At 41.5% G+C, this 12,609-nt stretch overlaps 1 protein-coding gene across 2 annotated transcripts in view; it reads left to right on the top strand.

Moving 5' to 3' along the window:
* Nucleotides 1–12,609, top strand: part of eloa (elongin A) — a 66,743-nt gene that overhangs the window by 23,139 nt on the left and 30,995 nt on the right. The window contains exons 3-4 of one of the 2 annotated variants that reach the window (XM_055656237.1): nucleotides 3,140–3,252; nucleotides 5,003–6,050. In XM_055656237.1, coding sequence (XP_055512212.1) covers nucleotides 3,140–3,252; nucleotides 5,003–6,050 — 1,161 coding nt within the window. The remainder of the gene's footprint in view (nucleotides 1–3,139; nucleotides 3,253–5,002; nucleotides 6,051–12,609) is intronic. The other variant, XM_055656238.1, reaches the window with a different exon arrangement.

Genomic DNA, 12,609 nt, shown 5'->3' with positions numbered 1-12,609 from the left:
ATGTTACTATGTAACGTATAAAAAGTGAGTGTGTTTGCATCAATAGCCTGTCAAATCTGCTATTGCAGCACTACCAAAGTCTTGAGGATGCCTAATTATCAGCTTTTTACCAAATTCTACTAGATACTCACATCTGGCATCTGATCCATTTTGTCGTCCTCTCCATGTTATTTGTGGCATGTATGAATAGGAAATAAAACAGCTTTTATATTAAATCTTGCACCCATGCAATGTCTAAAATGAGAAATGCTCTGCATCTGACTTTTTGGACATTTTTATTCCCGCATAACGATCCTTTACCAAATGATTTGGGCCCATATTGTTTTTCAAATTTCAAATTTGCTGTACTAAACTTTGGATGGGTGAAGCTCTACATCTGTATAATTATATATTTTTGGAACCAGAAGTGTGACTTGGCAGTAATTATGACTTTAAAGATCATGGCTTTAAAAAGTGAATTAGTCCTGAATGCACTGTTGTTTTCTGGTATCTTAAAAGGTAACAAGTAGAGTTATGGCAAGTGTGCAGTGATATATTTCAGGAGAGCTAATAGGCTTGGATTCGATGAAAGGTAGGGCCCCAGGGAGTATTGAAGAACACAGGAATCTTGATGTATAAGTTAAAGGATCTTTGATCTGGAAGCACAGGTAGATAAAATGGTCAACAGGCAAATGGGATACTTGCTTTCATTAGCCAGGACATGTAATGCAAGAGAAAGGAGATTATAATTCAATTTTATAAAACATTGATCAAACTATAACTGAATGCAGTATGTAGTCCTGGTTATCACACTATAGGAAAGGTATATGTAAGAAGGAACTGCAGATGCTGGTTTAAACCGAAGATAGATACAAAAAGCTGGAGTAACTCAATGGGCCAGGCAGCATTTCTGGAGCGAATGAATGGGAGACTTTTCAGACTGAACAAGGGTCTCGACCCGAAACATCACCCATTCCTTCTCCCCATAGTTTGGTCAATGTTTTATAAAATTGAATTATAATCTCCCTCCTCTTGAACTACATGTCCTGGTTAATGAAAGCAAGTATCCCATTTGCCTGTTAACCATTTTATCTACCTGTGCTTCCAAATCCGAGATCCTTTGACTTATACATCAAGATTCCTGGGTTCATCAATATTCCCTGGGGCCCTACCATTTATCGAATCCAAGCCAATTAGCCCTCCTGAAATTCTTCAGACTGAAGAAGGGTCTCGACCCGAAACGTCACTATTCCTGCAATCCAGAGATGCTGCCTGTCCTGCTGAGTTATTCCAGCTTATTGTGTCTCTCATAGGAAAGGTATGATTGCACTGGAGACTGTGTAGGGAGGATTCATCAGGATATTGCCACAGATGGTATGCTTAATTTACGAGGAGAATCTGTCGAGGCTATGTTTATTTACCTTGGTGTGGAGGAGGTAGAGGGGATGCCCTGATCGAAGTCTATAAAATTCTGAGGGGCAATGTTCGGGCAGATTGTCAGAAGCCTGTCTACAGTGCAGAGGTGTATAAAGTTAAGATAAATCATTGGAGATTTAGAAGGAGATCCTAGAAAGAAACGTTTACACCCAGAAGGTGGTTACAATCGGAAAAACACTGCCTGAGGGGCTGGTAGAGGCAGTCATTATCACAGCATTTATGTATACATAATGCTCTTCATCCAGCAAGACATGGATCAAGTGCAAGAAACCAAATTAGATTGGCATCGTCACAGTGCTCTGAAGGGCTTGTTTTTACATCACGTAGCTTTATGACTCGTTAAGAAATACTTAATGTCGTGCACTGAAGCTATCAATAGGCTTCTACAAAATTCAGCCTCTGAATAAGCAGAATATCCCTTACACCATCATTTCTATGTATGTAGTTGTGTACACAGATGCTGGGCTCTGCTGTTCAGTTTACTCTAATTGTGAGTGTTTTTCATTGCATGACAAAATCAGGGCCATTACATTGGCTTGTATTTAAAATAGATGGTAAATAAATACAACAAGTTCATTTTACTGAGCTAAATGGCCTATTCCACAGATGTGGATGCTCTTGTGGAAATCAATAGCTATCTTTTGAGGGAGAGATTTTAGTTTTTGAGTGAAAAATGTAAATGCTGAGTGGCACAATTTTAAAATATCAAGGCTAATTTGCCAAACATTTTTTATTCTAAATTATTCACTCATTTGAGTTTTATCACATATCTTTAATTGAAAATAGTTGTCTCTTTTCTCGGCTCCTGTCATTGATTTTAAATACTTGCTGGAATAAGGAGACTTGCATTGGTTGCCATGTTGTGTTAGTTTCTATTTTGTTTACTTGTGTGTAAGTCCTTTCACAGATCACATATTCTCTAGTAGAATAGCACGCTGCATTGAGTGGGGGAAATATAGCTAATTTACTCATCTATAATTTGCTGTGTCTAGATGAATTGTTGTGACCTTGAGATTAGCAGAGACTGGAAAAATTGATCAGGGAGAGACTTATCTGGTTTGTATAGCTACTGTGTAAACATGCTAATCGATCCAAGCAAGTTTATATGAGTTCTTGATGTATGAATATAATTTTAACAAGAAATAATTAACTCAACAATTAAAAGAACTAATGTGAATATTTGCCTTTTTTGCTGGTGTTGTAATTAGGGCTTGATTGGACTTCCATTGGTTTAAGTACGGACCCATTCTTTATCTGCTTCACTTCTGATTGAGGCCTGTTGTTTTTGCATGAAGGATCTGAATCAGTAATGCAGTATTTATTCAGGCTGTCGTTGTACCATTGAAATTTTTGCTGTTCTCCGTGTAGAAGTGTGGAATGTAATTGCATCCTGTCTTTTGGTCTGAGCTCTGATCTAGGCATGAATTTCATTCTTCAGTGCATAGGGTATGACAGGTTTGTAGAGATGTGATCAGCTAGTGGACGCTTTCCTTATATCCATTGGAATGATGCTTCAAAAGTCACTGCCTTCAGTGCTTTAATCAACTGTATAATGAATAACAATTATCAAATGCTCCACCAACATTTCATAAATGTGAAAACAATTGTGTTGGAGCAGTGTGTACTGTCTATTTTGGAGTACAGTAGTGAGGATTTTGAGTTTGTACTTAATGGACAAGCTAAAGACATTTGTTTCATCTTTATTTCTTCTTTCTGTAAACAGGATACAGGGATAGGGAAAACAGTGAATGGATTCAGGAAGCATGATGTGATTGGAGAAAGTGCTAAGAACCTAGTCTCAAAGTGGAAGAAACTCGTACCCCAGGAAGTAGAACGGTATTGTTTCAATAGCCATCTCATTTCACATTACTACAGTTCTTATTATTCTTTGTATATATATGTCGTTATTGTTACGTGGCAAGCCAATTCCGGAAGTAAGATTAGGTGGAGTCAGGATTATTTTGTGTTATCATACATAAAGGTGTGAATAAAAGCCATCTCAAAAATATCATCTTGAAAAGGTCCTTCACAAACTAATAAAATCCATTCAATAAGCCCTTATAAATAAATCTGGTTTACATTATTAGCATACAGAGAATACAACAAAAAGCTAGAATTGATTAGGAGTCCAAGTTTACTATAATTACATTTTAGTTTTTGAACTCAAGGTTAAAGAGTATGGCTTTAGTTCTGAAAACCTCCTCGTAATGTCGAAAAGCATTTTTGATGATTATAAAAAGATGGTTAATTATAGCTCTCAAATTATAAGAATCAACAAAATAACTGCTGAAACTTAAGGGCCTGTCCCACCAGCATGCGATTGCATGCGTCTAGCGCGACCAAACGTGGTCGCTTGAGGCGTACAGCCTCGCGGGGCCGGTCCCACTTCGATCGGCGGAGGCGTATGGAGTTGTGCGGGGCTGGTCCCGACATCGCGCGGGGCTCCAAAAATCTTGCACTGTCCGAAAATCCCGCGCGCCAACGGCCTGTCGGCCCGCAGGCGCATTTTGGGCGTACGCAACGTCTTGACGGGCGTATGCAACGTCTTGACATCGTACGCCTAGCGCGTGGCATTGCGCGATTACGTCACCGCCCGGCGTGCCGTTGCGTGATGATGTCACATCCCGACGCCGTGCGACGTCCAAATTCAGACGGCCCGCCTCCTGCCCAGCTGATTGGCGAGTATGATATCGGGACCAGGTCCGCACAACTCCATATGCCTCCACGGTTCAAATTGTGACCGGCCCCGCGAGGGCTTACGCCTCAAGCGACCACGTTTGATCGCGCTAGATGCATGCAATCGCATGCTGGTGGGACAGGCCCTTTACTTGCCTTGTCCTGTAATTCTCAGCCATTTCCTCCCCCCACCCCCCACCCACAAATAGTTGATGTCCATCAACTGTCAGGTGAAGGACATCCTTTTCCATAATTTGCCTGATCAGTTACCTGAACTGTTGGCTCGCCATTCATGTAAGTCTAGTAAAATAACATGCTTTTCTACATGGGTATAACTATTGTAATTTAACTGGTTTGGTTAACTTGCAGGATGGGTGAAAAACTTTGTCTGTTTTCATTGGGCCATGAAGTACTTTATCTTTCACTCCAATATAATTAAAGATTAATTTTTAATATTCAAAAGTTTTCTATCCTTCATCCAGTCATTGATGTAGGTTATTATCTAGGAAGAAAAACATTTTACCATGTGCACACGTCTGGGTTTTCACTTTACACAAAGTGCATTCCTCATATCAGCCTAAACAGTAAATGTTGTCTTTCCTATACAATCTTGTAGGTAATCCTGAGAATACTACAAAAAATCTATAAATGGATTATTTTCAATGAATATCATTGGTCAATGGTAGTCTCATTTGGAGTTGTTTCATTTTGTTTCCCATCAATTCAGCACGGGCATCAGATTTTGTCCCCTCTACAGCTCTGTTGTACATTGGGCAATACTTATGCCTGCAGTGCCATTGAAAAAAAAAACCTCAGCACCACAATAAAGATCCTGATTTTAGTAAGTACTGGAGTGTTAATTGAATGTTTTCTTTGTTCCATTATTTATTGTACATTTTGTTTTGTTTAGATCCACCAATACACTCGAGGAGAGGGAATTTGCTTTTAATAAAGGGGTCTCAAAAAAGAGACACAGGGAACATTCTCCAGAAGATTATAGACAAACATTCCAGACCCCTCATGAAGAGTCTTATGAATCGAACTATGAACATCTTCACGTGAAAGGGAGACGTTCACCTGAAAGTGAGAAATCTTATTCATATAGTAGCCATGATTACCAGTCTTCAAAATCCCATTCTAAAGAGCATGTGGAGAGATGGACTAAATCTCCTTCTGTGGAGGATTATGATGATAAGGTTGATTCATCGGATGAAGATGCTGAGCAAACTATGCAGCCACCTAAAAGCCTCCAAAAAAGTCACCAGGACCACCCCAGCTCACGAATAGAAGTGGGCATGGGCCGTGAAAAGGAACACAAATCTTCACACAAAGAAAAGCAGCATTCAGTTCTAAAAGGTGAAGAAAAATATAAATTATCTTCTTTCCAAATGCAAGATAAAATGAACAAATCTTGCTCAAAGGAACAAAATAATCACAGGGACCAAGAAGATTATACAAGTTCCAGTCATAAGAAGCCTCGATTGCAAACGGAGGAAAATTTTGATGACAGAAAACATAAGCACAAAGGCTCAGATAAGCGGAGGTCTGATCACGACGAACAGAGAAGTACATTGGACAAGCCCAAAGAGAAACCAACATCGAGTAAACAGAAAGAAGAGGTGGAGTCAAGAAAAACAAAATCTGCAGAAAAGCTTCCGTCTGTTTCTTCCCAGAAGGAACCTACTAATGCTGCAATTGTTGATGAATTTGATGAACCGGTAATGTCATTTGAATCTTACCTTAGCTACGACCAACCACAGAAAAAAAAGAAAAAGATAAGCAAACCTGCAGCTGTGAAGGTTAAAGAGACTCGTCCATTAAAATCTAAAGGATCAGATAAATCTCCATCAAAATCGGGTTCAAAGGGTTCAAACGCGTCCTATGGAGAACGGAATGCTGAAGAGAAAAAGAAAGCCAAAAGACGTGTTGAAGATGTGCCTCATGTTAAATCCAAAAAGGTAACATTAAATAGAATCACGCCAAAAAAATAATAGAGATTAAAAACATCTCCCAAGTTTGCGGATGACACGAAGCTGGGTGGCAGTGTGAGCTGCGTGGAGGATGCTCTGAGGCTGCAGGGTGACTTGGATAGGTTGGGTGAGTGGGCAGATGCATGGCAGATGCAGTATAATGTGGATAAATGTTATTCTCTTTGGTGGCAAGAACAAGAAGGTAGATTATTATCTGAATGGAAGGGTCTCGACCCGAAAAGTCGGCCATTCCTTCTCTCCAAAGATGCTGCCTGTCCCACTGAGTTACTCCAGCATCTTGTGTCTACCTATTATCTGAATGGTGTCAGATTAGGAAAAGGGGAGGTGCAATGAGACCTGGGTGTCCTTGTACATTAGTCACTGAAAGTAAGCATGCAGGTACAGCAGCAGTGAAGAAAGCAAATGGCATGTTGGCTTTCATAGCGAGAGGACTTGAGTATAGGAGCAAGGAGGTCCTACTGCAGTTGTACAGGGCCCTGGTGAGACTGCACCTGGAATATTGTGTGCAGTTTTGGTCTCCTAGCTTGAGGAAGGACATTATTGCTATTGAGGTAGTGCAGCGTAGGCTCACCAGGTTAATTCCCGGGAAGGCGGGGCTGACATGATGAAAGAATGGATCAATTGGGCTTCACTGAAATTTAGAAGGATGAGAGGGGATCTTATAGAACCATATAAAATTCTCAAGGGATTGGACAGGCTAGATGCAGGAAATATGATCTGATGTTGGGGGGAGTCCAGAACCAAGGGTCACAGTTTAAGAATAAGGGGTAGGCCATATAGGATTGAAATGCAGAAAATCTCTGTCACCCCGAGAGTTGCGAATCTGTGGAATTCGCTGCCACATAAGGCAGTGGAGGCCAATTCACTGGATGTATTCAAGGGTGGATAACTGTGGATTTCCTTCAATTCCTCCGTCACCCCAGATCCTCTGGCCACTAGTACATCAGGAAGATTGTTTGTGTCCTCCTTAGTGAAGACGGATCCAAAGTACCTGTTCAACTCATCTGCCATTTCCTTGTTCCCCATAATAAATTCACCTTTTTCAGTCTTCAAGGGTCCAACTTTGGTCTTAACTATATTTTTACCTCTTCACATACCTAAAGAAGCTTTTACTATCCTACTTTTACTCCTCCAGAGTCAAGGGATATGTGGAAAAAGCAGGAACAGGGGTACTGATTCTGGATGATGAGCCATGATCATATTGAATGGCAGTGCTGGCTCGAAGGGCCGAATGCCCTTCTATGTTTCTATATTGTAGATTGTAAAATTGGATAGTTTGCTCGATGGAAATGTTTGCTTGATAAAACAAATTAAAACTGGCCTTTTTATTTTTGTGGTTGAGTTGTCGCGTCAGCTGAGCGTGGATTTCATTAAATATTTTTTATACTTCTTGAAAGATATATGAACACGCATATGCCACATATATGTTTGTGGGAAATGTTTACTGTATCGTTGAGCTTGCTCACATAGGATTAATTATCACAGTTCTCCAGAGTAATTTGCTGAATGATTAACGAGATAAGGAAGAAGGACAACCTTGTTCATTCAGAGGCCATACCTGAAACCAAGTGTAATTACAATTATTATCGATGTTTGTAGTTACAGTATGTCTATACTCCCACAAGTTTGCATCCAGCAGTAGTTAAGTGTTGTAAGGAGACAATGAAATGCAGAATGGATAATGACACTAATGAAGTGGGAGCTTGTGTTGGTGAGGCTCTTGGTGCTACTTGCTGAAGGGTCAAATAAATCTTGTATTACATTTATCAAAGTCGTACCATGTAGTGCACTCAGTTTGTTACAACCTTATACTGTTGTAAAATAAACTGCTTCTCCTTTAGAAAATAAATCCATGCCAGCTATCAACCATTTGCATATTTGAAATTTTAGAGTAGGTTAAATGTTTACTAATGTGCATACAGTAATAAATTCAATGCATCCACTGGTCTTGACCTGAAATTCCTTCAATTACGAAAATGCATTTGGCATCTCTAAATTGACAATGCCATATACCATCAATTCAGTTGGATAACCACCTCCTAGCACACTATAGCCTGTGTATCATCCAATTGGTTTGGGTCCCTGAACCTTCTGAGCTATGTCCTGTCCAACAATGGTTGCATCATTGAAACAATCTTTCAGCTCAAATCCATGTCAGTTCTGTAACTTATAATTTGAGCAACTATTCTGGGTACTGTGTGGTTATGCTAATTGAACTATTTGAACCTTTTAACTTTTGTTACCTCTCTTCATCAGGTAGTTCATGATTCCCATCTCTCCATGGTTCAGCATGGATAATCTTCCATATGCTGGCAGTTGGGCCATTCTTGCAGTGTATTCCACATAAAACAATCTCCGATGACATTTGTTTTGACTCCCTTTTTTTCCTCCATCACCTGTGCTTTTCATGTCTCATATTTCCTTATGAAATAGAAGGCCATTCAATCCATCACTTCTGTGCCAACTGCCAAAGCCCTTTCCTCCAACCCATTTCTCTGTAACTACGGTAATTCCTTTCTGTAACTATACTCTTACATACAGCCATTAACACTGAAACCAGGTGCTGGAATCGTGAACAAAAAACAAAGTTCTGGAGGAATTCAGCAGGTCAGGCAGCATCCTGACGGGTGCAATGGACAGACAACGTTTCATCAGACTGATAGAGTAGGGGGGAGAAATCTGGAAAAGATAGGTGGGGCAAAGCCTGGCAGGGATACAGATGAGGATGTGGTGATTGATAGAATGGTTTTAGTGATTGGTGGTTCAAACGCTAGAGGTGACAAAAGGAGACAAAATAATGTCAGAGCTGGATGGAAAAAAAAGAGACAAGGTGTAAGGGATAAAAGGGAAATGGGGGACTATGAGATTGGAAGAGTGGGGAACAGGGTGACAGGGTGGTGGGAGAAATGTGCACACACTAGGGAGGTGGTGAGTAAGAAGTCGAGGGGCTGAAGAGGGGTGGGGGGGAGGGGGGAGGAGTATAACTTGACATTGCAGATTTCATTGTCTATAGTTTTGGATTATAAACTACCCAAGCAGATTAGGAGGTGGTGTTCCTCCAAGTTGCGTGTGTCTTGCTCTGGCAGTGGAGGAGCCTGAGGACAGAAAGGTTGGTTTGGGAAGGGAGTTAATATGGTTATCAGTTGGCACTGGGTTTGTAATAGAAATCACTAGATAGTCCGTCCTCTATGATGGAGACAGACGGATGGAAAATGGGGTGAGTCGTAAGAGATAGTCCAAGTGAATTTGGGGGTGGGGGGTGAGAGTGGAAGTTATTAGTAAAGATGATGAAAACAAATAATTCTACACGGGTGCCGAAAGCTGCCCAGATGCAACTGCTAATGTAGCGGAGAAAAAGTTGGGGAATGGTGCTGGGGTACGTTTGGAACATGGAGTGTTCAAAGTAGCTAATGAAAAGACGGGCAGAGATGGAGTCCATGCGAGTGCCCTTGGCTACACTTTAACTTGAAGAATGTGAGAAGAGTCAAAAGTGAAGTTAAGTTTGTAGACAAGTTCTACCAGGCAGAGGAGAGTGTTGGTTGAGAGGGACCGGTTGGGTCTCTGTTCAAGGAAGAAGCAGAGGCGCTGAGTTCTTTCTTTTTGTGGAATGGAAGTGTAAAACGACGGTCCATAGTAAAGATGAAGTGATGGTGGCCAAGGAATTGGAATTATTGAAGTGGTGAAGACGACGTGAAGTATCCTGGATATGTGCTGTATGATTTTATGATTCTAAACCCATGTGGTCACAGGGAGAGCATGCAAACTCCACGGATATATCCTCGGAGATCAGGATTAAATCTGAATCATGGTTTGTGAAAAGGTTGCCACTTTATTTTGCCATGTCTGTAAGCACCTGAATCCAAAATTAAGTGAGAGGTGATTCCATTTGTATTGACGACATGATGATGACGAATGGATCATTTGGACCATGTCCATTATTGGTTACTTAATTATTTCCTTAACTGTGTGGACTCATTAATCAAACTCTCCATTAGACTCTGGATGATGTGGTCAGTAAAGAATAAAAACGCCAGAGTGGAGAAACCATGAGCCACAAAACCTGACATGAGGTCATAAATAATTGGAGCAGAATTAGGCCATTCAGCCCATTAAGTCTACTCCACTATTCAATCATGGCTGATCTATCTCTCCCTCCTAACCCACATTCCCCTGCCTTCTCCCCATAACTCCTAATCAAAAATCTATCTTTCTCTGCTTTAAAAATATCCATTGACTTGGCCGCCACAGCCTTCTGTGGCAAAGAATTCCACTTCTTCGGAGTCTCAATTGCACCTCCAACCACTCAGTGACATTAAACCAGCTGGAGGACATGTTCTATTCCCACCTCCAGTTTAAATTCCAGTTGGAATATTTTGGAGGACCAATTAACCAAGAGCCAAGAAAAAATATATCAACATGCCCCCAGGGAGGGACAAGCCAGCCTAATTTATGTTTGCACTGGAGCTGTGGCCTTCAGTGGTGACACACTGAATAACATTTAACTAGGTCAATATCTGATTAACCCAGGCCCTTGAACACCACCTTCATGCAGACAATGCATTGATGCTGAGCATGGATATGCTTCACTTTACACACTTTTAGTACCATTTTTAAATTCACAAATGCACCACTCTGTGGCCACATTTTAGCTTTTCTTGTCTTCTGATAGTGCATGTTGCCTTCTGGAAAAAAATCAGATCTCTTTGCTCACTCTAATTTATTGCACTCCAACAAGATATCATTGTACTCCTACCTCGAGGAGCATCTTGACAGGTAAGAGACCCTTCTTGAAGAAGGGTCTCAACCTGAAACATCACCCATTCATTCTCTCCAGAGATGCTGCCTGTCCCGCTGAGTTACTCCAGCATTTTGTGTCTATCTTCGGTTTAAACCAGCATCTGCAGATCCTTCCCACACATCTTAACAGATAACTTTGACTGTCTCTTCAGCTGTCACCTGAAAAATGTAACTTGCAACAATAACAAATGTCTTTGACAACTTAAAAGGCAGACATGGCAGTAGATTTGAAATGCGTTACTCTATTGTGTAATTCAGATGAAATGGACATCTCGTCATTCTTCCAGTTCCTGGTGCTGGATTGAACTAGTAATTTGTCATCTGTGGCTACATTAAAATACTTGTCAATCTTCTGATGTTGAATAATCCCAATTGTTCATAGTTCATCACACTGCAAGTAAGGATGTTGAAAGTTTAAGCAGAAAGTAGCTCACAGCTTGATTTTATTACACATTGATTTTTATTAATTGCTCCTGCTTGGAGACATCACTTGACAATAGGAATTACTAGACTAAGTGGGACACGCTGGGTCCCAGCTGGTCCCCCAACACAATATTCCACCTCTCCACCAATTCCAATATTGGTGGCCAGTGGGTCGGGGGGGGGGGGGGGGGGGGGGGGGGGGGGGCGGCTTTCTGGAGCGCTAGTATGGGTGTTGTGCGCTGAAGGGACTGGTTTCCAGAAGGCTAGCATGGACATTGCAAGCCAAATGGATTCTTGGACTGGCGACTCAGTCACTCAAGACTGTTGTGCTGGCAGCTCACTCACGGCTGGTGGGCTGGCAGTTGACTCGCGGCTATTCCATGAAATTCCATTTCAAGCAGGGTGCAAAGCCACCAAATTCAAGTGCAGTTTCATAGCACTTGAAACAGGGTGCAAGGCCACCAAATAGCGAGTCGTGACCACTTCCTCCCCCATCTTGCAGAGACTGAGCCACACCCACACTTCTGGGTTTTATAGTCCCTCCCCCTCCCACCAGAAGGGGCGTGGCATTCATGGCATGATTGACAGGAGAGAAAATCTCAACATTTTTTAAACACTAATAACTCTTTTATTTTTCATCGATGGCAAAAATCCTCAGCACCTGATGAGCGGGGGGGACTCTGAGTAAGATGGCCAAAAATCACAGCCGTACGTGGTAGCGTTTTTTCTAAAATCAATATAAAGCGCAAACAAGCAGTGGACAAGATTAAAGTTTTAATTATATATAGAAGGCAAGGCAGCTTTAATGAGGCAAGGCAGCTTTAATGAGGCAAGGCAGCTTTAATGAGGCAAGGCAGCTTTAATGAGGCAAGGCAGCTTTAATGAGGCAAGGCAGCTTTAATGAGGCAAGGCAGCTTTAATGAGGCAAGGCAGCTTTAATGAGGCAAGGCAGCTTTAATGAGGCAAGGCAGCTTTAATGAGGCAAGGCAGCTTTAATGAGGCAAGGCAGCTTTAATGAGGCAAGGCAGCTTTAATGAGGCAAGGCAGCTTTAATGAGGCAAGGCAGCTTTAATGAGGCAAGGCAGCTTTAATGAGGCAAGGCAGCTTTAATGAGGCAAGGCAGCTTTAATTAGGCAAGGCAGCTTTAGCACTGAAACCAAAGGCAAGGCAGCTTTAGCACTTTCAAACCCAAGGCTAGGCAGCTTTAGCGCTTTCAAACCCAAGGCTAGGCAGCTTTAGCGCTTTGAAACCAAAGGCAAGGCAGCTTTAGCGCTTTCAAACCAAAGGCAAGGCAGCTTTAGCGCTT

This window comes from Leucoraja erinacea, chromosome 26 (genome assembly GCF_028641065.1).
Source record: "Leucoraja erinacea ecotype New England chromosome 26, Leri_hhj_1, whole genome shotgun sequence".
NCBI lineage: Eukaryota > Metazoa > Chordata > Chondrichthyes > Rajiformes > Rajidae > Leucoraja > Leucoraja erinaceus.
The sequence above is the reverse complement of the archived record's forward strand: the minus strand, read 5'-3'. Positions and strand labels throughout refer to the sequence as shown.